At 42.3% G+C, this 26,483-nt stretch overlaps 1 protein-coding gene across 2 annotated transcripts; it reads left to right on the top strand.

The window, feature by feature from the left end:
• The first annotated feature begins 258 nt into the window (after positions 1–258).
• Positions 259–16,796, top strand: LOC148508641 (uncharacterized). 2 transcript variants are annotated; one of them, XM_088444254.1, is made up of 11 exons: positions 259–339; positions 2,766–3,000; positions 4,478–5,914; positions 6,523–6,615; positions 7,169–7,273; positions 8,004–8,113; positions 8,521–8,712; positions 9,616–9,778; positions 11,302–11,467; positions 15,753–15,847; positions 16,111–16,796. In XM_088444254.1, the coding sequence occupies exons 2-11, from the start codon at positions 2,853–2,855 to the stop codon at positions 16,203–16,205; spliced, it is 2,604 nt and encodes an 867-aa protein (XP_088300380.1). In that variant the 5' UTR covers positions 259–339; positions 2,766–2,852; the 3' UTR covers positions 16,206–16,796. The 2 variants fall into 2 exon arrangements, with proteins under 2 accessions (XP_088300380.1, XP_088300381.1); XM_088444255.1 differs by lacking the exon at positions 259–339 and adding an exon at positions 2,294–2,319.
• The last annotated feature ends 9,687 nt before the right edge of the window (positions 16,797–26,483 follow it).

The raw sequence follows: 26,483 nt of genomic DNA, 5'->3' as shown, positions 1-26,483 counted from the left end.
ATCATTGACTCAGGTAATTGTTGTCCCTCCCAGAATAGAACTATAAAATTATAAATAACTCCTGATATCGGTGATATCATACATTATCATAGTCACACAGTATGAGGAAGTCACTGGAAATACTATATATCACTGAGTAAGGTTATCTGTAACAGGAAACAAAAACACTTTGGAAATTCTAAAGACTTAAGAAAGTCTCCACCCTTAGAGGTGGCAGATACTATAAAACCTGTCTCTCAGAGCACAATCACAGCAAGCAGTGGATGCTGCTACAGAGATCCGAGCAGCTGTTCCCTGAAAAACAGGTCTTATATACATTTCTGCATCTTGCATTTTAAGGTAGGATTTTTGTCATTGTTATGTATATATGTAGAATTTTCAATTTATATTACTGCAATGTTTCCTGATAAATAGTTTGTGTGACTTGGTATGTTTTATGATTTGGGGACTGTTTTTATCTCTAATTACCAGTAATAATGACAAAGAGCATGTATAGTGTGGGAGAAACCAAATACTGTGCCTCATTTTCAGACAGTGGGCCTGATTCAGAGATTTACAGGAATCCGATATTTATGTAGCTGTTAATGATCTGCGCTGAGATCTGGTCCTTCGATGTTGGTCGCAGTGCCCCTAAAGCCGCAGCATGATTGATTTGCTGCTGGCGTTTGGTGTTGTTGATGGGGAGCGTTCCAGAAAACAGGTGCGTGTCGCCGCCTTTTTCTCTTCGTGCCAAAGCCAGTGGCTGCATCCATAGACGCGGCTTCACTGGGCTCCGGCAATGTGATTTTGCTGGACATCCTGAGTAACCAGATGACCGATGTTCACGCATTTGATCTAATACTGCGTCTTCGGACACAGCGGTCGCTGTCTTTTTACTTAAGACTCCTCTTGTGGCTTTTGCATAAGTTGGTATAACGGCTGCATGCAAATACGCAGTGGCGGCTAAATTAGCATACTGTACATCTCTGTATCAGGCCCAGTGTGACATGACAGTGATGCACTTGTGATCAAGGCCCCTCCAATACTTTCATGGGTCTAAGGCAAGTGTGATATTATTTTCCCCATTAGGGTCCCAGAAAGGTCTACAGCTTCAGTTAAGTTTAGGTATATTTCTGTTTAGGTTACAACTTAACGTAGATTTAGACCTATGATATTGGGCTACTTTTAGGGCAATGTAGGTGTCATTTAAATGGTCCTGTTTTTCTCAGATGAGAATAAAGAAATGTACTGTAGGTAAAGCAAGTGAAAAAGTAATTCTGCTATTTCAGTGTAAATAATTCAAAAATATGTAATTAAGTTTACTATCTCCTTATCAAGACCTTTATTATACCTTTATTGTACAATTGCATTTTCTATATTCAACTAGCAAATTAAGAGGAAATAATTTCACTGTTTCTTTCTATGGCCCTGTGTGGATATTTGCTTTTTCTGGTGCACAGTGCAGGCAATGGCTTCGGCAATTCATTTAAAACCAAATCATGTAACTGAAAGCTAAAGTAAAATAACTGTTTGGAATATCACACATATTTCCAAATTGTCCTGGATTTTCTCACAGGTTATGTTCTACTTTTCATGTTCAGTTATAGAAGAAGATAAAAGGAGAAGTGAATTCATAAAACTGAAATATACATGAGAATACTAGCCAAGATAAATAAATGTAATTAATGGCTGCTAACGTATGTGGCTGGAGGCTGTATATGATAAATAGCTATAAAAAACATTGGGCCTAATTCAGAGCCGAATGCTCTGACCAGAGCGCTCGCTCTGAATCAGTGCCCTCCTCCATGAATATGGAGCGGCCTCCTGGCCGTTCGCATAGCTGTGGGTGACCACCCACAGCATATGCGAGCGTCCATGATGATGGTCGCGATGGTCTTGACCATCGCGACCATCGGGCTTGCGACAGAGACCCTGCGGTAGGGTCTCGCTGCCGCAAGCCCTGGAGTGATTTTGGCTCTATCAGAGCCAAAATCACTCCCACTGACATCACTAGTGATGTCAGTGGGGCCGGCTTCAGACGGTAGGCGTTCCCATGGGAACGCCTTCGTCTGGCAGGCACGCCCCCGCACGCCCACCAAAGGGGGCGTGCTGTCAATCAACATCGACAGCACACCCCCTTTGGTGCGAGACTCGGAGCGAGGGAGAGCCCGTCGCTCGCCGGGTCTCGCGCATGCGCACGACGGAGCTCCCTCCATCGTGCGCATGCACAGTGGGGGAATATCGACCCGCTTGCGAGTGTCCTGCGCTCGCGAGCGGGTATGAATGACCCCCATTGATCACTAACAATAATAACTGCTCACAAAGTACTGCTATAAAAAGGTGACCAGCAAACATAGAATAGATATAAGAACCTTCATTTATTTATTAATTAGTCACACAGAATAGTGACGACTGCTGTCAGTCTCTAAAGCTGGGTACACATTGGAGCGACAATGGGCCGAATTGCCATTCCATAACAGTAAATCGCCTACATCGCTCAGTGTGTACGGCCAATGTGCTGCACATCAAACCTGGTATGTTACTAAAGGACGGAACATTGATTGTTCCGTAGTTCATTAACTCGTTCAAGTGTGTATGGGCAATCCCCGTTCAAGAGAATTCGAATGCCCATTGCTCCAGTGTGATTCCATGGATACCTATGCTGTGACAGATTACTGATACAGTATTTATTCATGATTGCTTGCACATAAACACATTTCTATACAAAAGCTAATATTTAATGCTGACTTATGGATAAAATGATGGATCAAAACTTTTTTTTCCAGGACATTTTATGAGAGTACATATTTGGATGAATACATATATTGGAGAAGAGTAGTTTTCAGCAAGTCATTTCTATAGAGCACATTACCATGGAGGGATTTCCTGCAGTGTTTTACAGTGAACCTGCCGTGCTGGGGCTTCTTGCAAATGCCGTCAGTGCTTTCCTCGTTTGTATGCAAAACTTCTCTCTGTTTAATACCTCTATCACTGCTGGAGGAGTGGAAAACATTCTCGCAGGTAAGATTCATTTTGTTTTATTTCTGTGTTTTCCTACAGTAATATAGAATTTTATGTCTCTTGTATTTGGCTGTCTCTTATAGTGAGTAGAGTCCTTCTAGGCTACTTTATTATTTTGTAAAAGTACTATTATAATATTTATTTTAAGTACGGTGTATTGTATGGAGAGACCTATTAACTATGTCTCCTGATGTAGCTCAGCCTATATAGTAAAGGACAAGGATATCATCATGGGCACAGTCTGTTGTGGATGTACTAATTACCAGCTAATGAATAAAGGAATTCCCATACACTAAAGACCCTACACACTACACGATATCTTTAACGATTTGGCCGATTCCGACACACAGGAAAGACAAATCATTAAAATATCTGTAGTATGTATTCCCTATATCGTGCAGTGCGCGCTCCCGTGGGGTTGTCAACCTCATCGCCTGATCTTATGTGCAGCAAGTAAGATCAGGTGATGCTGCTGACGATCCCATGCAGCTCTATATGGAGAAGGCGGCATATCGGGCGGTTGGGCACCAGATCGCCCAGTGTGTGTACGGACCGCCCGATATGTTGGCCCTGGGATCGTCAGCGACATCGCTGGTAAACACATTGTTTAGTGTGTACACAGTTTAACTTTTATTGCAGAACTGATTAATTTCATAGTATCATCAGTTCAGTATGCTCAGTAAAGAAGTGACCATGTCCATTGTCTTTAGAACAGACACAAGAAGAATTTACAGTTTGGCCCTTATTTTACCACATTAAAGCGAGCTCTAAACCCATCAGTGGAGATGTTTAAAACTGTTTCAAATTGGTTGTTAAACCACTTCAAATGTACAAAAAGAAATTAAAATTAATTAGATTAAATGCTTACATTTGAGCTAAGATTTGAGCAAGGAGAATAGGTTCAACATGTTTGAGTTGGTTTGAATAATTTTTGCGGCTCAAAATTATTTTTTTTTGCAAATGGATCATAAAATGTAACTATGTAAGTTTAAACATGAAAGATTTTACAATTTGTTTAATGTGTTTAACCTGCCAGCTGGGAACACAAACTCTGAACTCAAACAGTTTAAGAAAAAAAATCATAATGGTCAAACCAAACTTGAATTTCTGGGCAGCTTTCAATCAAATTTTAAACTGGCCTAAAAAGTTTGAGCATCTATACTTTGTATCATTGTTTAGAGACTTTTAAGCTTAGATAGACTGGGCCACATTTCATGTGGGTACACTATAGACATCTTCCACATCCAGATAGTATAATATTTACAGTGTCACTATAATCATATCCAAGTGATAAAACTGGCACTGAAATAAAGCAGATAAAGTGCAGACTTTTGAATAAAAATATGGTGTATTATGTTTTCATGATCAATAATACTGCTGCAGCTTCAATAAAAATTCCTTAGTTAAGTAAGAAAGGCTTAAGATAGCTGTAGGTATTTAATATAATGTTATTTATTTTCTCATTTAAACATTGCAGGTGTTCATCTGATTCTAATTGGAGGTGTAACTCAGCTCATTGCTGGATTTCTGTCCTTTCGAAAGTATGACCATCTAAGTGGCACCTCATTCCTGGCCTTCTCTGCTCTGTGGAGCAGCTATGGTGCGACTCGTATCATTGTGGGCTCAGAATCAGTTTCCCAAAATAGCTCAGCTGTGCCAGCCCTTCCTCAGATTCCAGTTAATGAGGGTGCAGTGGCCGGGCTGGTAGCTTATATTTTCATTGCATTCATCCTGGCTTTCTGCTCAGCAACGGTCAACTATATAATGCCTTTTGTATTTGGGGCCCTAACACTAACTCTAATCTTTGAGGCAATAGGGCTGTTTGGTCGATGGGCCCTGGTAGTCTCTGGTGTCCTGGAGTTAATAATAGTGTTGTGCGGACTTTATGGTGCAGGAGCTCTTCTACTGAAAGGCATCACTCAGAAATATGTTCTTCCAGGCTTTGGTAACTCTCTTTTCAATGTCCTGCTACTGGGTTCTGCCAATCGCAACTCTTCAAAGACTACCGGAGAAGAGAAGAAAAAAAATACAAAGTATGCTGAACCCATGGCACTGGGTTACCTGTGTGACACCATTTCTCCTTTCATTATGGCTTTCTACTGCTTTGGATACATGAAAATATTCTATGTAGGTTCCATATGGATCAGCATCAATGTTATATCTCAATTGTGTTCTAGCTACTACAGTTATCTACGGGATGACGTTTACCATGCCACAAAATTTGCGTTCCACGGAACCTTCTGGCTGGTCAAGGCATGGGAAGAGTTTACCGTTACAGTTATTCTCACACCCGGAAACGTCTCCTACAGCAGACACCTGATGGTTGGTGACTGGTTCTTTTTGGCTGTGGCATGTGTGTTCTGCTTTTTATCATTAAATAAAGACATTCTAGAAGTCATTAACAATACTGCATTTGCCCTCATTACTATATCCACAATCCAGCAGATACCAAGCACTGCTGCTTACATATTCTTTGGAGTGACTTGCAGCATATTTACTGTAGTTTCCCTTTACACAACATTTGCCAGTCTTGTTAATTCAATTGCAGAGAAAGTACTAATACCCATTGGGAACATAGTGATCTCAAGTGCCAAGTTTCAGGATGCCTTGTTATGGGGCAGACGAAGCCTGCAAAAGTCTGGACAGGAATTGGACATCAAGGAAAATCTCAGCTCCCGCTCCTCAGATCCCCTATTCTACATCTGCAATGGATTAGCAGCACTGGCTGCTATCCAGAGTTCATTGGACAATACAATCCAAGCACATTTGTCTATTCCTTGGGTGCTTATACCTGGTGCTATTATGCAACTATACGTCTGTAGAATTGATGTCAAAGGAGGTCGAAGATTTGGCTCAATTCTGCCATTTTGTTATGCGGCTATCTGGGCTACATGGGTATGGCTGCGTTTTGCAGGTAAGAAGTCTATAAGTACAGGCACAATTAGACATTGCTTTGTCAATGTAATCAGATTAGACTAGGGGTGGGCAATAAGCTGCCTCCCAACTGTTGTAGAACTACACATCCCAGCATGCCTTACCACAGTTTTGCTATTTTGGCCATGCTAAAACTGTCGGAAGGCATGCTGGTAATTGTAGTTCAGCAACAGCTAGAGGCCGCTTATTGCCCACTCCTGGATTAGACTGTTCTTCTATATATAAACAGACCATGGTGTAATGAATAAATACTATAATATTTATACAGTATGCTGCAATTATACTATAAAATCAGTTCCTGTAAGTACTGTATGATTGATAAAGAGTTCCTCATCCATAGTAGCCAGTTTATCAACTTCCTATGGAGAATTAAGCACTTACATCAAATTGCTTTTCCATATTGAATTCAGAATGAAAATATCATCTTGGTTTTTACATTTCACTGTAAATTTGTTGAAAAATTGAAAAAAGCAGTTTACTGGAATTCATGTAGTATTTATGAGTAGAATACAGATAACACTGGCAAGGACTTACTAAAATTATATTTCTCTGTCAATTATGAAGACTACTTTATAATATTTCCCCTAGGTTCTTTGCTAGGAATCGCTACAAATAATGATGGAGGATTCACAGTTGGTGCAATCGCTTTTTTGATAGTCAACATATTTTTAGTTGCCTTTGGTAAGTACAATTTAAATATCATTTGCATCTGCAAAATTGTAAATTGGGGATAAGTTTAGGACTAAGCAGAATATATTTTCAGGCAAAGCTTGGATGGTGGAGGGAGATATTTTACTGCACACCGCAGACTTCCTGTCCATGGGAGTTCATTGCAGTCAGTGTCTTCAGACTTTTTGGATTTCAACTCTGGGAGGTCCTAGTGGCAACTTGTGAAGGGGCATAGCAACATGATTTCAGTGATTCTAACTTTGCCCCAAGCCATAATACTGTGTGTCTTGTCATCATGATGCTGGGGAGGGGCCTTTATGTTGCGATTTGTAGTGTATCATGTCATCAAACACCCACTCCAACCACTTCACTAGGGAAAGGGGACGGGTAGAATGTGAGAAAGTTTTCTGTTGCCCGAAGAGTTGAGCAGAGGAGGCAAATATAATATAAATACTATAAATAGCTTCTCTATGAAAAACAATTTGTGTTTCAGTTTTAATGACCATCATATTAGCCTGTCTCCATAACAACCAAATTTGAAGGTTTTATTTTTCACTTTATCCAGCCACTTATGCTAATACAGTCCTGCTGCTTCTAACCCTTATAATGGAGGCCGTGATTGTCAGTTTTCTTCTCTTCACATTGGAAAGACTTCCTCTTGAACTTGAAAGTAAGTGTTGAGTATTTCCATGGACTAATAATAATTGTCAACATTTGAAGTATAAATTCCAAAATGTTGCACGTGAGCACATTATGCCAGTGTGGTGCAATCATGTAGCTCTCAGCCATCCAGATTTCAGCAGAACGGTCTTGTTTTTGCATTCCTGTCTAGGAGTCTCAGGAGTCCTTGGTTCCTCTGTATGTGTCCCACATTGCCCCTGGGACTCATGACTCGCTGTACTTGGATACTAGACTAGTGTAATGTGGAGCTCTTAGGTTATGCACAACAATTTCCACATATTAGAATTTGGCTTTATATATGATTAGATACATTTTCAAATAATTTTTTTTTTTTTTTAAATGATCACATGAAAACAATTGCTTCACACATTACAGTTAGGCTAAACTTTTGATGTGTACTTAGAACTCAAAAGACACACTCATAAGAACTTAGATCACTTTAGATTAACATGTTTCAGTATTGCCCATTGTATTATCGATTATCAATAAATTCAGACAGTGACATGTGATTGTATCCAGTCTGCTGTATCTAATCTGTCAGTCACTTGTAAATCATTCAATGTTTTAGGCTCCACTTAAGTACTGGTGCCCTAAGTTTGCATAATGGTAGTGTTACCACAGTCTACAAATAAAAATAATTGTCTATAAAGAGGCTTTATTTAATGTTGATTTTTTATACAAAATAAATGGCCTTACCTATTCATTTACTCCTTCTCTAGTAACGGTGCTGTCCATCTTTAGCATCATTTGTCTCTATGGCTTATTGGCATCGCTGACAAACTGTTTGTTCAACAAAGAGCTAATCCCACTGGGGCCTTCAGTGTTCAAGGTAAAGTAAATATATATATATATAGCTTTAATAATACAACTATTTACAGACAAATATCTAAAATAAATAATCTAAATCTTCAACTGTATACAGAAACTCATATAATAATGACTCGTAAGCTTTGTGGAGCTACAAGTCCCAGCATCCCTTGACAGCCTCTGGCCGCCATGAAATTCTTGGTCTTAGAGGTCTACAATAGGTGGAACGTTACATATGACCTACTGGTGCTGTACAGTACATCAAGATGTTTTCAGTTTGCAGTTATCACAACACAGTCAATGCACTTGTCACATCCAGTGTATATAAGAATCAGTACACATAAACAGACTGCTCAATATTACATTAACATCTTAAGAATCAGCAAGTACAGAAGAATATAATTTAATTTGTGATCACTTTCACCATAGAAGGTGGAGCCAGAGAAGGAAGAAGTCTCCAGCTCATGTCTCCTTCCTGAGTCTCGACGTACAAGCGGTTTGAGAACGATAGTGAAAATACTGGAGAGTGGAGGTGTGTGTGGAATTCCCACAGACACAGTCTATGCACTGGCTGCTTCTTGCAAACACCCAGAAGCCATCAAGAGGATTTATACTATAAAGGTGAGACTAACATGTTCTATGCTAGATTTATCTGTGCCACCCAGGAAATGAAAATGCTAATAAATTGAAACTACACGGATGTAATGATGTGATGGCATGTAATGTGGTGCTCAGGAGAATATTGTGTCAGCCTATCTATATCTTTATTTATACAAGTGGAAATTGAATTTGACAAGTACTTAAAAGAAATGTAACACATAGAAATCCAGATGCAGTAATCAGAGCTGTGGCAGACACCCTTTTATAATTTTGTCACATGGCCCAGTATATTCTAGCTGCACCTCTGAAACGATGTATATTTCCTACATTTGTGCAATTTTGTTCCCTCAGATTGGGCTGTTACCCAATTTCTGGTGAGGGTTTTTAGAAGTGGAGATAGCAACCAAGCCCATAGCAACCAATCAGATTCTAGGTATTATCTTCTAGAAGGTGCTAGATGAATGAAATGTAGAATCTGATTGGTTGCTTGCTATGGGCAACAACTCCACTTCTAAAAACCCGGACTTTAGTAAATATACCCCTAAGAGTCACCAGAAATTGTGTAACAGCCCAATCTGAGGGAACAAAATTGCACAAATATAGTAAATATACCCCTAAGAACTCTTTGCCTGCTAGTGGAAGCAGAGAGATTAGCTGCTCTCTCTGAGCATAGGACAGTGAGGAATTTAAAGTTCACTCCTGAAATATCTGTAATTGAAAAAATATAAGATTTGGGTTACCTCTTTTATTTTAGAAAATATATGGAATTTATTAAGGAAAGTATATGAAATATCAAAATAAATGTTGTTTTGTTTCCGTTTTTTAATCTGTATTGAATTGTACATGGAGTTAGTAGAAATAACAACGACCGGCATGATAGATTTACTGCATTTATAATATTGTTATGTACCTCTTGTGCTGCAGGAACGACCATCAGAGAAACCCATCTGCATCTGTATTTCTAACTTGGAGCAGCTGCGGGTAATAAATCCTCCTTTCAGTCCTCTGTTGTGGAGGTTCATGGACTCAGTCTATCCTGGAGGAATAAGCTGCATTGTGAAGAAGGGTGAATGGCTTAAAAGATTAGGTAAGTAATGTATGTAGTACACTGCTATACTATCACTTATTATGCATCAGAGACATAACAAGCATAAGAACAATATAATATCCAAGGACACATTGCTGCAGGTAGGTGCACCTCACCACTTCTTACATGGTACAGTATAGACGGGCTTTAGGACATTACAATTTCAAATATACTATATTATTTATTTAGTACATTGCAACAAGTATTATATATCTTGCTGTCGTGAGAAAGGTCAGGCCCTGATAATATAGGGGGAGATCAAACATTCGGGGACATGGCTATGCCTCATTGTGAACATAGGACACCCTCTGCTGACACTGAAGGTGGCTTAGTAAACACCTCTTGGAAACATGGCTGCACCTCCAGCGGGCCAAGGCCCTCTTCTAAGTCACCACGCTGGCCTAAGTACTTTGAACTCCATTTTGACGCACCTTATTGCCTTAATACATTTTGAGAACAAGAGGAGGTTATAATTAGTATGTCCATTTTGAATTATGAATGTATATTTTACACATATTTAAGTGTTGAGATTTATCAAGAATTAGAGAAGCTACATTACACTTTTCCAGGTTTGTCCATTATATTTATCCCTCCCTCCTGCCCCTTCCCTCCCTGTCTCATTATGCTTTTATTTATCAAATTAAGCCTCATTTTACCTCATTGAAATTTGTGAATGAATCTGATATTTTGCATTTAGGGCCTGATTCACCATGAAACGCAATGTGAATGCAATAGCGATTCCGCACGCAGTTCAACTGCGATAGTATGCTAATCCACTGCAATCGCAATGCCACCACTGCACTACATAAGGACGCCCACTTTACCTTACACACATCCGTAATGTTTAGCAAGACTGCGAAAACATCGGTACAATTGAGTACTATCGCAGCCTCATGCACACTTGCACAAGCCCTGACCTTACTCAGAAATTGCTAACTTCAGCGCACGCTATCCGGCCTCAGGCTGCATAGGGAATCACAGTTGATAATTTATGCACACCCCTGCAACAGCATTCAAACGCATTGGAACGCCTGCATTTCCCCGACCACCCCCCCATCACCACCCACAAACGGCACTTCCTGTCAATCACTCTGCGATGAGTCTGCATAGTCTCTACGATCACAGTCCCGATTGCAGTGGCCGGTTTGCTGCACACACTGCAATGCATGCGCAGAACACAACAATCGGCTGATTGCGTGCGAATTAGCAACTGTGTTCCTTGCTGAATCAGGCCCTTAGTTAGAAATCCTTAAAATGCTGCTTGTCACACCCTGGGAGAGCAGAAACAAAACATAATTTCTCTAAGTAATTTGACAGTCACATTTCACAGTAATACTGTGAAGAGAATGATGGTAGACATTTTGCTAATGTAATTAGAAATGAAATGGACTAATCGTTACATGAATACAATACAATGGTTTCAGAAGGCTATGTCCATACTCCAGAGAGAAGTCTACTCTTCATACAAAGTTTTAATGGTAAAACGTTAACAATGGCTTTACCAGGTTTTCTTTGTGTTCTAGGTGTGGGGCCTGCCTATGAATATGTTGGAACCCAAGACTCCATTATGATCAGAGTTCCTGATCACTCTGTCACAGCCCATCTTACTGACATGACAGGACCTTTAGCAATCACCTCTGCCAATCCAAGTGGAGAAAGCGATAGTACTCACCATGACCACGTGATAACGTAAGTAACGTATACAGGGATAGATGTACAAAGCTTTGGAGAGAGTAAAGTGGAGAGAAATATTGTCTCAAAATCAACCAGCCTTTCATAGCAAAATAAATTAGAAGAAATGTTTTAATAATAATTCTAATAATAAATCATTCATCTACTTTGCATCTTTCTGGCAGTAGATACTGTCTGCACTTGTTCATACCAGCTCTTTCTAAGAATAGCCTCCCATCACATATTGTTACATATTGTAATGTTTAGTTTCATTTAATGAGACACTTCTTTCTTCTTACAACTCCCATCATCTCAGTCACTGGAGGGAATTCTCTTGTTTTGCCTCAGTAGGGGGCGAGCAGAAATGTGTGAGAAACCCCCTGGTTAGGACGCACTAACCGCAGTTAGCGCGCCCTAACCAGAACTTTGGACGTGTTTAGCCGTTTTACACAGCTAAACCCGGGGCGAAGACGGCGATAAATAATGATCGCCCACAACAATTGAATTGCAACACTGGGCGCTCATTAACTATCACGCCATAAAAAACAATTGAATCGCCCCCACTGACTGTAACACCATCTCCACATTGCACTCTCCAGAGCTGACTTGTTCTGTACTATGTACAGCTCCGTAATGAGATGTCATGGTATTTCTGGTCTATTTCTTGTATTTGGCAAGATATGATATGATTTTTAAAGTGATTCTAAACCTACTTTTTCTTTTTACATATTTATTTTATTGAAATTTACAAAAATTAGTTATAAACAAATGTAATATAAAGGTCTCTAAAATCATAATGGTAATCAATGCACACAATCCATACACACAAACTCTATATTTTGTATGTTTATTTTGTATGTGTTTAATATAAATATTTGGGATGAATGTAAAATATAACAAAACAACATTCTTGTTATAGGACATTAGTTTTAAAGATAGTGCTAGTACTCAGAGTGATATATCCTCACAAATCTCCCCTCTGAGCCAGACCCACTCCTTTTGCCCCATCAGTGCAGGGCCCTCCCTACTCTTTGTTTTCACGTTTACATTGCTTTTGTCTACCTTATATTAGGGATGAGCGGGTTCGGTTCCCTGAGAACCGAACCCACCCGAACTTCGGGGATCCGGGGCGATCCGAGCCCAAGCTCGGATCTCCATGTCTGCCCCGGATCCCTCTCCCGAGGCAAAACCTCGAGATCTGCTGTCGGATCTCGAGGTTTTGCCTCGAGCGGCCATTTAAAAAAAAATGCCTTTGCCTTTAATGGGCAAAGTGCTGATTGGCTGACAGAGCCGTCTGTCACGGCTCTCAGCCAATCAGCATTATGGTGCTCATTTGCATGTAGCACGGACTCGTGAGATCCGTGCTACATGCATCTGTGTGACTGACAGTGACACAGAGCACAGATGGGTCAGTGAGACCCGTCTGTGCTACTGTGTATTTCAATGACACAGATGCACGCACGGACCAGGAGATCCATGCTACTTGCATCTGTGTCATTGACACAGAGCACTGACGGGTCCGTGAGACCCGTCTGTGCTGCTGTGGTAAAAAAAAAAAAAAGACCTGTGTAAAAAAAAAAAAAATGGCGTGCCCCCCCCCCCCAAAAAAGAGCAACCAGCCCCGGGCATTAGTGACCCAGTGCTGGGTGTGCTTAAATACAGGGGACAAACGACGTAGGGGTCCCCTGTACTTAAGCACAACCAGCACCGGGCTAGTCAGAACCAGCGCTGGTTGCCAAAATACGGGGGACAAACGACGTAGGGGTCCCCCGTATTCTGCGCAACCAGCTCTGGGCTCTGATCCGGTCCTGGTTCTGGAAATACAGGGGAAAAAAATTTGTAGGGTTCCCCTGTATGTTCCAGAACCAGCACTGGACTTTTTCTAGCGGGGGGCCAGGGGAGCCCTTTCACCGGGCCCCCCAGCCGCAGCATCAGCCCTGACCGCTAGACAGCCCAGGCCGGGGATCCCTGGAGAGCTGGGGACCCCCCCAATAAAGGGGTCACCCTCTCCAGGGCACCCCAGGCCCAGACTGATAGCCCGGGGCTATCCCCGCCACCCATGGTGGCGGTGGGTGGCGGGTTGATTGTGTGGTGTGGTGTAAATAAAGAATATCAAACTTTGTCTTTATTAAAGTTTACCCTGCGGTTCCCACCATTGACTACAATGGAGGGAGCCGTTCATTGGCTGAGAGACGGGAGATGACCTCTCTCAGCCAATGAACGCTTAGCAGCGGGGTTTCCATGGTGATACCCCGCCGCTAAGCTCTCATTCGGGAAGTACCGTTCTATAAAACGGTACTAAGTTCGTGGATCGCGTTTTCGTTTTGTTTTTTTGCCAAGTCCGGGGATGCCTACTTTGGAATGAAGAGGACAGAACCTCGCATAGGAGATGGTGAGTATGTTTTTTTTCACAGGTCCCCTATGGATACTTTACCGGACAAGTGGACGATGTTACATAGGTGAGTATGTGTACATGTATGTGTGTGTGTGTATGTATGTTTAATAAACTTATACTGTCACGGTGTGTGTGTCCTGTGTTTTTTTTAACATTTTTTTTACAGGTGAACTACAGGTACTAGTGGGCCCTTAATGCCCTGCATGCTGGTACTTGTGGTTCTCCAAGTACCAGCATGCGGGGCAGGCTAGCTGGGACTTGCAGTTCTACTTGTAAAGACAATGTTTGATATTCTTTATTTACACCACACCACACAATCAACCCGCTACCCACCGCCACCAGGGGTGACGGGGATAGCCCCGGGCTATCAGCCTGGGCCTGGGGTGCCCTGGAGAGGGTGACCCCTTTATTGGGGGGGTCCCCAGCTCTCCAGGGATCCCCGGCCTGGGCTGACTAGCGGTCAGGGCTGATGCTGCGGCTGGGGGGCCCGGTGAAAGGGCTCCCCTGGCTGTGGCATCAGCCCCCCGCTAGAAAAAGTCCAGTGCTGGTTCTGGAACATACAGGGGAACCCTACTAATTTTTTTCCCCTGTATTTCCAGAACCAGGACCGGATCAGAGCCCAGAGCTGGTTGCGTAGAATACGGGGGACCCCTACGTCATTTGTCCCCCGTATTTTGGCAACCAGCGCTGGTTCTGACTAGCCCGGTGCTGGTTGTGCTTCAGTACATGGGACCCCTACGTTGTTTGTCCCCTGTATTTAAGCACACCCAGCACTGGGTTACTAATGCCCGGGGCTGGTTGCTCTTTTTTGGGGGGGTGCACGCCATTTTTTTCTTTTTTTACACAGGTTTTTTTTTTTTTTTTACCACAGCAGCACAGACGGGTCTCACGGACCTGTCATTGCTCTGTGCCAATCACACAGATGCATGTAGCACGGATCTCCCGGGTTCGTGCTACATGCAAATGGGCACCATAACGCTGATTGGCTTCCTGTCTGCCACTGCAGTGTCACTCCTAGACTGGCCACGTGTTTGTGCCGCCCACTTGTGTCGCTTAGCATAGTCATCCAGCTACCTCGGTGCAACCTTTTGGCCTAAAAACAATATTGTGAGGTGTGAGGTGTTCAGAATAGAGTGGAAATGAGTGGAAATTAATGTTATTGGGGTTATTAATAGTGTAGGAACAAAAAAAGGCCCATTTTATGTGATTTTAGCGTTTTTTTTTATTTTTTAAGAAAAAGTCCAGATCCAAAACACAAAACACAGAACCCAAAACACGGAAGGGTGGTTTTGGCAAAACCAATCCAGATCCAAAACACAAAGAAAGATCCAGATCCAAAACCAAAACACAAAACACGAAAAGTGGCCGGTGCACACCCCTACCTTATATGTCCCACATGTATGTACAGTGTGCCCTGTTTTCCACACTATCTGGTGATGTGGCACATTACAAGTCAACGATGATGATAATAATAATAATAATAATAATAATAATAATAATAATAATAATAATAATAATAATAATAATAATAATAAGTCTTATTGAAGGCTTCAACAATTACTGCAGTTCCACTTTTATCTCCTCCCAGAGTTTTGTTAATCTAATGTGTGATAATCTTTTCACAATACTGTACAATAGTTTGGGAGTGAGAGCGCTTGCAAAGACGTGGCAGACACAAAGCCCGAAATTTGCCCATACAGATAACATAAAATGATGTCAGAGATATATATTGGCTTGTGCTAAGCACAATTAAACACAGGTAGTTTAGTGACCCTTACAGTGATGCCTACAGTATATTAGTTAGAGATAAGAGAGACTACCATTATATTGTATCATGTGTAATGCAGAGAACAATATTTCCTCAATAGAGTTCAATTATAATACTGTAAATGTCATTTTTTTTTACAGACGTCTGAACCATAAACTGGATGCGATTCTGTGTGACGGTTATTCCAATGAGCTTGTGGGATCAACTGTAGTGATTTGCACCAAAATAGATGAAGGTAAATATTTTTATCTCTCACAGCCTTCAAATATCTTAAACCCTCTCTGAAAACCCATAACTGTATTACAGCTTACTGTATATTTCTGCATTAAATCAACAAGGCAAACCAGCAGAACAACTTCAATGATTTCAATGCATGATATCTACCATATGAATACAAAATACTCTTCCAAATCTCAGTCTGTCTGGTAACTTACACTGGATCATCATCACTTAATTTATTTATGTTATTTACTAACATATCTCATTATTCCTTTTCAGGGACCATCAGTATATTACGGGAGGGTTGTGTACCCGCTGCCAGGATTATGCAGCTGTTTGAGCGTGCCAAGAACATGGAACAAAATGTGCTGTAGCAACATGGAAATAAATGTAATTGACCACCTACCTATTTACATAAACTACAAGTCCCGCAGGCGGGACCCAGATTTATGCCTTGTGTAAATATATTTATATATGTGTGAAATGATTGTGAGCTTAATGTATCTATTGTTCAACTGTAAATTGGAAAATGAAGAATTGTTTTAGTGATACTTGTTTTGCTATGTAGGCTACTGTCAAAACTATAATAAAACAGTAACGTCAAATGTATATCACTTATTATCATTGTCCCAACTATTCTTTCTAAGGTACATACCATGAAGTATGGCGGCTTATCAGCAGTTGCTCCACAGCTGTATATTATTATATAATGACTATCCAGCATCAGAAGAGAGATAGTTTATACTTACATGTATTAATGTATTTGCTGTTAAGATATCATGACATTTGAAATACAACTAAATTCTGACTCCTATTTCAAAAATCTAATGTTTTCAAAATGATTTATTTTGTTCCTCCTTAGTATGATACTAAATGAAGTGCAATATCTTATTCTACTGTCCTGATTTTGCAATGTGCATTATACAAATTAAATAAACTTAGCCAAAACCTGGTGTTTCCCTATACACACTAGCTAAGGAGATTTTATGGACACTAGTGTATGGTTAATGCTTTACACACTAACTCACTTGAGAGGTGAGAGACAGGATCTGAATCTGGCAGCGGAGCATATCGCACCAAAAGGTGGCCAAGGATGGAGGAAATTATGTACTATACATCCAACACAATGTACGTACATACAGACAGATACATGATACATTTTAGGTTGAGAAACTATTTTAAAATGCGACAACATTGTTATTAGTTTTTTCTAACTGTATGGCCTGCTAAAAATTACAAAGGTGAAAAGTTAAATCCATGTGTAACATATCTTTACATATATAGAGACACTGATAATGGATACAGTACTGTATATAAATGTATACTCAATATAAATAACCATTAAAAGTTAAACATATTAAAAAGCATATAATAAAACAATTTAACAACTGCATAAGGTGCACTACTGGGGGGGCACTACTACTGGGGCATTGGATAAGGGGCACTACTACAGTGGGTACTGCATAAGGGGCACTACTTCTGGAGGCATTGCATAAGGGGCACTACTACTGGAGGCATTGCATAAGGGGCACTACTGCTGGAGGCACTGCATAAAGGGTACTACTACTGGGGGCACTGCATACGGGGCACTACTATAGGGGGCACTGCATAAGGGGCACTGCTACTGGGGGCATTAAGGTGCATATGGAATGGAAAGGAATGTTCCCAGAGTGAAGAGAAATGGTGGCGTGTTCACACCCCCCCATATTTCAGTGGCCACGCCCCTTGTGCCATGTCACGACCACTTTTTTGGCACCATTTTTTTTTTCTCACCCTGGGTGCCAAATATCATAGTTACACTCCTGCTCTTAAGTAAAACAAATAATAACCAGTACGGCCCTCTGAGCTGTTTTCTAGCATTGTATGCTTGGGAGTGACTAAGAAAGGTCAGGGCATATGTCGAGATCAATACACGTAAATACAAGGAGTAGCCACATGAGGAATTAAACTGGGTCAAATACAGGAGTTAGGATCAAAGTGTTGGAGGAAGTTTAGGTGCCAAACAAACTCAACAGGTTACTGAAGAAATGTTATCCAGATGTCAAAGACATATCCATGGATTTCCATCTAAAAAGGGACTTGACTTTAATGTAAAATTACTTCTGAGTCTATGTGGGGAATTGAATTTTTTATTATATCATTTTAATTATTTTATTGTACTAAAAAAAGGTAATATTCCGGACTCTTTTTTCTCGTTGTCCTTCTCTTACTCTCCAAGCTATATAATAAGAACATTTTTCTAATAGAGAGGTGACAAGTGATATGTGACATAGGAAGTATTTCTATAATTTGACTGCCTCATAAATTCAAGTGAACTCTATTATTGGTATTTGGTCAGAATGTCGACATGTACAATGTCAACATGGAGACATTATGTCGACATGTAGCATGTCAACGTACATAAATGTTAACATGTTCATTATGTTGACATTGTGCATAACATTTTAGTGCTAGATTTAGGTTTAGTATTAGGTTTAGGGTTAGGCTAAAATAGTGAAAAATCATACATTATGTCAACATCTTGACTGTCGATATGCATAATGTCAGCATAATGAACATGCTGACATTAAGACCATGTTGATGTTTTTGGATGTCGACATATAACGGTAGTGCTTTCCTCTCAGCATCTTGGGAGACATATGCAGTGTCTGTTAGGAGATTTCATTCTGCAGCACGAAACACTGCCTATTATCACCATAAGGATTTACTTTATAAGTATTCAGCACATCATTTATTCAGCGCCATTTACTCAATTTTTTCCAATATTATCATTTTCAAGCTTATGGAGTTGGCTGCATAATAAATAAGGAAGAACAGCTCAGTTACTACCCATATCATTATCCGCAACTGTTTTGGATGGCAAACTGTGAGTGTTGAACAGGAATTGCCATATGAGAACTGTTGATTACTTATTACTTATTATTTAAATACTTTTTAATAAGAAAAATATTTACAAATAGATTTTTTAAAGTGCAGCACTAACATCCAATGAAGAACACTAGCTAAAATTTCTGTACCACAAAACTGGATCAGGGTTTAGTGTAAATTGTATTATGAACATGTTCACTGCCATCAAACTGGTAACATTTGATTGAATTTTTAACCAGTTCAACATTTTCTATCACCTCGATGACTGATGTTGCACTTTATAGGAAAATATCCACTGTCGAAATCTGTTCTGTCAGTTCCAACAATATGACATAAATTCACTAAGCAGCACTTTACAAAGCTGGATGTAAAGGGACAATAATATTAAATACAAACCACACCTGGTTTAGTACTTAATATTGCCCCTTTAAATCCAGCATCCTAAACCGCAGCAGACAAAGAGGCTTTGAAAAGTGATGCTTAGTAAATTTGGGATGGGTACGGTCATGTACCGACGGCTCCCGGCATGGGTAGAATACGACACTTTGTCAGTCTGTATTCTAACCCTCCCCCTCTCCCTAACCTAACCCTAACTCTCCCTCCCTGATGCCTGACCCTAACCCCCCTCCTAGTGACTAAACCTAACCTCTCCCTCCCAGCACCCTAAACCAAACTCTCCCCCTTCAGTGCCTAACCCTAGCCCTCCCCCAGTATCTAACCCTCCCCCCAACCACGCTACTTATCTTTGGTATTCTGGTGGTCCGGATGCCGGCATCGGGATTCTGACAAGTGTCGGGATACCAGCGTCGGCATGCTGAGCGCCGGAATCTCCGCGCTCGGGATATTGACTGCATCTTGTAAATTTACCTCTACATATCTAAGTCTACAGATCATTCTGAAGTACTCAGGGGTTTTGGGGTGTTTTGAATATGACTAGGAAATTCTACTTTGGTCAATTATAAAAATTAAATATTAACTTAGTATTTTATATACATATATTCTGTACAACTACTATATATGTTCTCACAGCACTGAGGTCCTGGGTTGAAATCCTGGTCATGTCCTATCTGTGTTGAGTTTGTATGTTCTCTTGTGTCTCCTTGCGATTCCTTACACATTCCATAAAGATACTGGTAGGTTAATTGGCTTCTGATAAAAAATAAACCCTAATTTATTTGAGTGTGTACATGTGGTAGGGAATATAGATTGGAAGTTACAATAGGGCAGAGAGTGATATGAATGGCTAAATATTCTCTCTTAGGGGCCTATTCATGATGTTAATTATAGGGATCCGAACGGACCCCGATAATTAACTTCTAACTCGCCGCGGCCACCGGAGCAATTCAGCATTGCTCCGGCGCAGTGGCAGCTGATGTGAATTCAGCTGCCCCTTGTGAGCGGTTTCATTGCTCCTTTTCGGAGCAGTGAATCTTTTCACTGCTCCTGTTGGAGCAGTGATGGTGGTGCACATGCATGACCTACAGGTCACGCATGCACACAAGAGAAGGAGCTGGACAGGGGCGGAGGGATCCGAATGGGAAAGAGCAGGTAGCGATACACAAGCGGGGGTATTCGCTATCTGAAGATTGTGAATGCTCCCACAGTCAAGCTCCGAAAATATAATATTTTCGGAGCTTGATGAATTCTGTCCCCATACTAGTGTATGGGGACAGCGGGTCATTCTGCAAACGGAAGGTACAGTAAGTAGGACATATCTGTGATATCTCCTGCTTCACCTTCTTAATGAATGGCCCGAATACTTAATTTTCACAATTACAGGTGAAAATTTGCTTTTTCACCTGCTTTTGTGAAAATTAAGTGATGATGAATAGGTCACTAAAGTACTGCAGGACATATGTACACTATACAAACAACTGTTTTATATAGGATGTTCCATATTATACCCCCCTTCCTACAAGTACTTTGTTGCAGAGCATTTCTGCAGGTGAGCCACAGTAACAAATAAAAGAAAGATAGGCAATAAGAAAAGACAGTGAAACGAGAATAGGATGTCATATAATGAGAGGTGTGTTAAATTACACAAACTGAACTGGTTAAACCTGCCACACTAAAATTCTCCATAAATTCACGAAATAAATTATGCCAATTTCCTCCTGCGTGGGGATTGCCTGATGGGAGGGACACGTAAATAAATAGATGGATACACTTCGGTAGCTTGTAAAAGTTTTGCAATGTGTAAGTTATTTATTAAGCTTGCAAACAGATACTGTACATGACATACTTTCCTGGTGCTTACTTTTGTAAACAAAGGACTATGCAAGCGCAGATTGTTCTAGGCGGGTGTGGAAAGATCTACAGTAAAAAGGTAGACAATGTCTAGAGACACCAGGGGTCAAATGTAATAGGGTGAGAGTTTAGAAAATTCACATTGGTCGAGTTTTGTCTTCAAAATGGGAAACATGTGGATAAGAGTTTAAATCGTGAGAGTTTTTTGAGTCTAAAAACATGCGAGTTTGCATGTTCTCGGACTCTATTACATTGGGCGAGTTCAGAGCCAGCCCTAGGCATAGGCATTATAAGCAAATGCCTAGGGGCGACTGGAAACCCAGGTGCATCCGACGGTTCTGCTGCATCATACCCGCACCGCACCGCCCGCTCTCCGCTCCCCCCCCCCCGCGCCATAACCATTTTTCCCTGACTGACGAGAATATCTGTGAGTGTGCATGACTTGAGCAGCCGGCTAGTGCTGGGGCTGACTGTAGGGGGAGCTGCAGCAAAAGCGCACAGCCCCTCCAAGGCAGTCTTCCTATCATTCTGCAACATGCTGCTGATCCTGAGGGCTTGCTGACAGCATCGGGTGACACCTGTCAGAGAGTGAGTCCTTCTCCTTCCCCAGCGCCCTGGAGCTGCAATGCAAGTGAGTACCAGTGTGTAGTGCCAGTGGGCGTGGAAGGTGCCTGCGGGGGTAGGAGATGACTTTTACATCTGTTGTATTTATTTGGCTCAGGCTGGCTGTGTTTGAAAGAGGTGTATGTGTGTGTGTGTCTGTATAGGCTTTGTCTGCGTGTGTGCGTCTGTGTCAGCGTGTGTGCATGTGTGCGTATGTGTCTGCGTGTGTGCATCTGTGTTAGCGTAGGTGCATGTGTGTGTCTGTGTCAGCTTGTGTGCATGTGTGCATATGTGTCTGCGTGTGTGCATCTGTGTCAGCGTGTGTGCGTGTGTGCATCTGTGTCTGCGTGTGTGCGTCTGTGTCAGCGTGTGTGCATGTGTGCGTATGTGTCTGCGTGTGTGCGTCTGTGTCAGCGTGGGTGCATGTGTGCATATGTGTCTGCGTGTGGGCGTCTGTGTCAGCGTGTGCGTATGTGTCTGCGTGTGTGCATCTGTGTCAGCGTGTGTGCATGTGTGCGTATGTGTCTGCGTGTGTGCATCTGTCAACGTGTGTGCATGTGTGCGTCTGTGTCAGCGTGTGTGCATGTGTGTGTATGTGTCTGCGTGTGTGCATCTGTATCAGCGTGTGTGCGTCTGTGTCAGCGTGTGTGCGTCTGTGTCAGTGTGGGTGTGTCTGTGTCAGCGTGTGTGCGTCTGTGTCAGCGTGGGTGCGTATGTGTCAGCGTGGGTGCGTATGTGTCAGCGTGGGTGCGTATGTGTCAGCGTGGGTGTGTCTGTGTCAGCTTGGGCGCGTCTGTCAGCGTGTGTGTATATGTGTCAGCGTGGGTGTATATGTGTCAGCGTGGGTGCGCCTGTCAGCATGTGTGTGTATATCAGTGTGGGTGCGTCTGTGTCAGCGTGTGTGGGTATATGTCAGCGTGTGTGCGTATATCAGCGTGTGTGCTTATATGTCAGTGCGTATGTGTCAGCGTGTGTGGGTATATGTCAGCGTGGGTGTATCTGTGTCAGTGTGTGTGTATGTGTCTGTGTGCATGTCTGTGTCCATCAAATACGCAGGGTAGTGTATAGATCCCCTTCAGTATTTGTACCTGGGAGTGACAGTGGAAGTACAGTACCATGCCTATACTGTCCACAAAAAGAAGAAATTTGTTCGCTCGCCACAGGTTTTCATTCCCCCTCTGTGGCCACGTGGATATTAGGGAATGACGTTGACATCAGGGTACAAGTACCGAGAGATGACGTGGGGGGGAGCAGATGATGCAGGAGGGGAAAGCGATGGTGTGCTAACAAATGACTCAGGGGGAGAATGTGTGGCTGAGAGACACAGGGGGCAGGAAATTACACAAGGGACACACATCTGGGTGAACCGCTGTTGTATGATGATGACCTTATTAATATTCCTACACAAACAGGCATCTTCCGGACGATGTGACCTACATGAATAGTGAATACCGACTGAAGACACCGTTTTCTCAGGGAAGATACATTTCTTCAGGGTTTCCACATTGTGAGAAACCACCATATAGGTAAGGTGCATATGGAAATATTTTTGCCTTGTCTATGTGTGTTTGTGGGGGGGGGCGCCGTTCTTCTTCTTGTCCTGGGCTCCGAAGACCCTAGTTACGCCACTGCTATGGGGTTATTACTACTGTATATGGGCACTACTACAGGGGCATTACTATGGGAGTACTACTATAGAAGCATCACTATGGGGGTATTACTGCTATATATGGGCACTACTACAGGGGCATTACTATGGGAGTACTACTATAGAAGCATTACTATGGGGGTATTACTGCTATATATGGGCACTACTACAGGGGCATTACTATGTACGTATATATGTATATATATATATATATATATATATATGTGTAGGGGGCACCAGTCAAAATTTTGCCTAGGGCACCAAATTGGCTTTGGCCGGCTCTGGGCGAGTTTAAAAAGTGTGAATGTTTACTGCTAGACTCTCACATTTTCTAACCTCTCACTCTATTACATTTGGCCCCAGCTGTTAGACAGTCAATACTGTAGGTCGACAGGGACAAAAGGTCGACATGGACAAAAAGTCGACACTCTAAAGATCGACATGTAAAAAAGGTCAACATGTACAAATGGTCGACAGAGTCAAAAGGTTGACACAAAAATGGTCAACACATGTTGTTTTGCTAACCGTAATCTTCACCCTAACCCTCCCCTTGGTGCCTTATCCTAACTGTCCCTTCTAGTTCCTAACCCTAACATTCCGGTAAGTGCCTAACCCTAACCCTCCCTCCTTGTGCCTAACTGTAACCGTCGGGGTAAGTGCATAACCCTAACCGTCAGGGTAAGTGCTTAACCCTAACTCTAAAAAAAAGTGTCGACCATTTTGTGTCAACCATTTTTGTGATGACCTTTGACCATGTCAAGCATTTATACCTGTCGACCTTAATGTGTCAACCTTTTGTCCCTGTCTACCTTTTATCCTGTCGACCTATTGACTGTCTAACATCTATCATAGACATTGTCGACCTTTTTACTGTAGATCTTTAGGATCCCGTTCTAGGCAATCAATTCAAGATTGACCATTTCTCCATTCCTTGTTATTGTGTAAGGTGGTCAGACACAGGCTGACTTCAGTCATCTTCAGATCACACTTACTGATTGTATTTTCAGACTTCCCTTGTTGTTTTAAACTTATTTTTTCTGTAGTATTACTGTAGAAGGTGGGTTATGTGACATTGTGATGACAATAGGCCTGATTGAGATAACTTTACTGATTCAGAGTAAAGGCCCGTTCATACTGGCCGATGTTGATGAACGATTTGAAGGATAATGATTTAGTTCAACGATATATCATTCAAATCGTCCAGTGTGTATGAAGTGAACAATGAACGATGCACACTCCCATGGGTCGTTAACAGCGGCGGATTGGGCCGCCGGGAAACTGGGGTACTTCCTGCTGGGCCGGACATCTCTCTCATTAATAGCCCCTTCAGAGCCTTCACTGCTGTGGCCGCGCATGTGAGAAGCGGTAGTGGAGAAAGCCGGAGATGTCAGACAGCCTGGCCGTGCAGAGACAGCATGGCTGGCAGTAACACGGCTGCAAGTAACACTGCCTTGCAGTTACCTCTCCCCACCACCAGGTGTCTCACTCCAGTGTGGCCTCCTCAGACAGTACAGCTTGAGCGTCGTCACTGGCTGAACTCCTGCTCTTCGATCGGATAACACGGCGGCAGAGACACAGAGGAGTGTCTCACTGGTGGTTCCCGAAACTTCAAAAGGAAGCAGGCACCACCCCTCTTTCACCAAGGCCATGATGTGACTGTGGGTGCAGTGAGACCAGCACTGGAAAAAGGCTGGTAAGTGACCCTCTAGGGGGGCTGAACACAGCTGCCAGCACACACTGATATGTGACATTGTTATTATATAGGGGAGAGGAAACAGTACAGTGACATATGAGGGGGAATAACACAGCCCCCAGCACACTGCTATGTCACATTGCTATTATATAGGGAAGAGGGAACAGTATAGTGACATATGAGAGGGAATAACACAGCTGCCAGCACATTGCCATGTGACATTGTTATTATATAGGGTATAGGGAACAGTACAGTGACATATCAGGGGGAATAACACAGCTGCCAGCACACTGCTATGTGACATTGTTATTATATAGGGGAGAGGGAACAGTACAGTGACATATGAGGGGGAAAACACAGTTGCCAGCACACACTGATATGTGACATTGTTATTATATAGGGGACAGGGAACAGTACAGTGACATATGAGGGGGAATTACACAGCCCCCAGCACACTGCTATGTGACACTGTTATTATATAGGGGATAGGGAACAGTACAGTGACATATGAGGGGGAATTACACAGCCCCCAGCACACTGCTATGTGACATTGGTATTATATAGGGGAGAGGGAACAGTACAGAGACATATGAGGGGGAATTACACAGCTGCCAGCACACTGCTATGTGACATTGTTATTATATAGGGGACAGGGAACAGTACAGTGACATATGAGGGGGAATAACACAGTTGCCAGCACACACTGATATGTGACATTGTAATTATATAGGGGAGAGGGAACAGTACAGTGACATATGAGGGTGACTTACACAGCTCCCAGCACACTGCTATGTGACATTGTTATTATATAGGGGAGAGGGAACAGTACAGTGACATATGAGGGGAAATAACACAGCTCCCAGCACATTGCTATGTGACATTGTTATTATATAGGGGATAGGAAACAGTACAGTGACATATGAGGGGGAATAACACAGTTGCCAGCACACACTGATATGTGACATTGTATTTATATAGGGGAGAGGAAACAGTACAGTGACATATGAGGGTGACTTACACAGCTCCCAGCACACTGCTATGTGACATTGTTATTATATAGGGGATAGGGAACAGTACAGTGACATATGAGGGAGAATAACACAGCTCCCAGCACACTGCTATGTGACATTTTTATTATATAGGGGAGAGGGAACAGTACAGTGACATATGAGGGGGAATAACACAGCTCCCAGCACCAGGGTTGCCTACCTTTAATATTCTCTTCCCGGGAGAAGCCCGGGTAAGAGAATCAGCAGGGAGTCGGCGGGGGCGGGGCTTGACGATTTGCGTCATTAAGCCCCGCCCCCTCGCGGTAAAATAGCCGCGATTGGGCACAATTTACATAGGGGGCGGGGCCAAATACTGTGATTCATGCAGAATCACAGCTTAAGCCCCGCCCCCTTCACGGAGACCCGCAATTGCCGCGGGTTTTCTCCAAATTCTGCCCACTTCACTAGGAAGTGGGCAGAATGCGGGAGAAATGCCTATCCTTCCGGGGGTGCGGGGGGTTACCCGAAAAATCGGGAGCCTCCCGCGAAAACCGGGAGGGTAGGCATGTATGCCCAGCACACTGCTATGTGACATTGTTATTAT

The sequence above is a fragment of the Taudactylus pleione genome, unplaced genomic scaffold, assembly GCF_031769625.1.
Source record: "Taudactylus pleione unplaced genomic scaffold, aTauple2 ptg000352l, whole genome shotgun sequence".
Taxonomy (NCBI): Eukaryota; Metazoa; Chordata; class Amphibia; order Anura; family Myobatrachidae; genus Taudactylus; species Taudactylus pleione.
Note: the sequence above shows the minus strand (reverse complement) of the source record. Positions and strands in the feature narration are given on the sequence as shown.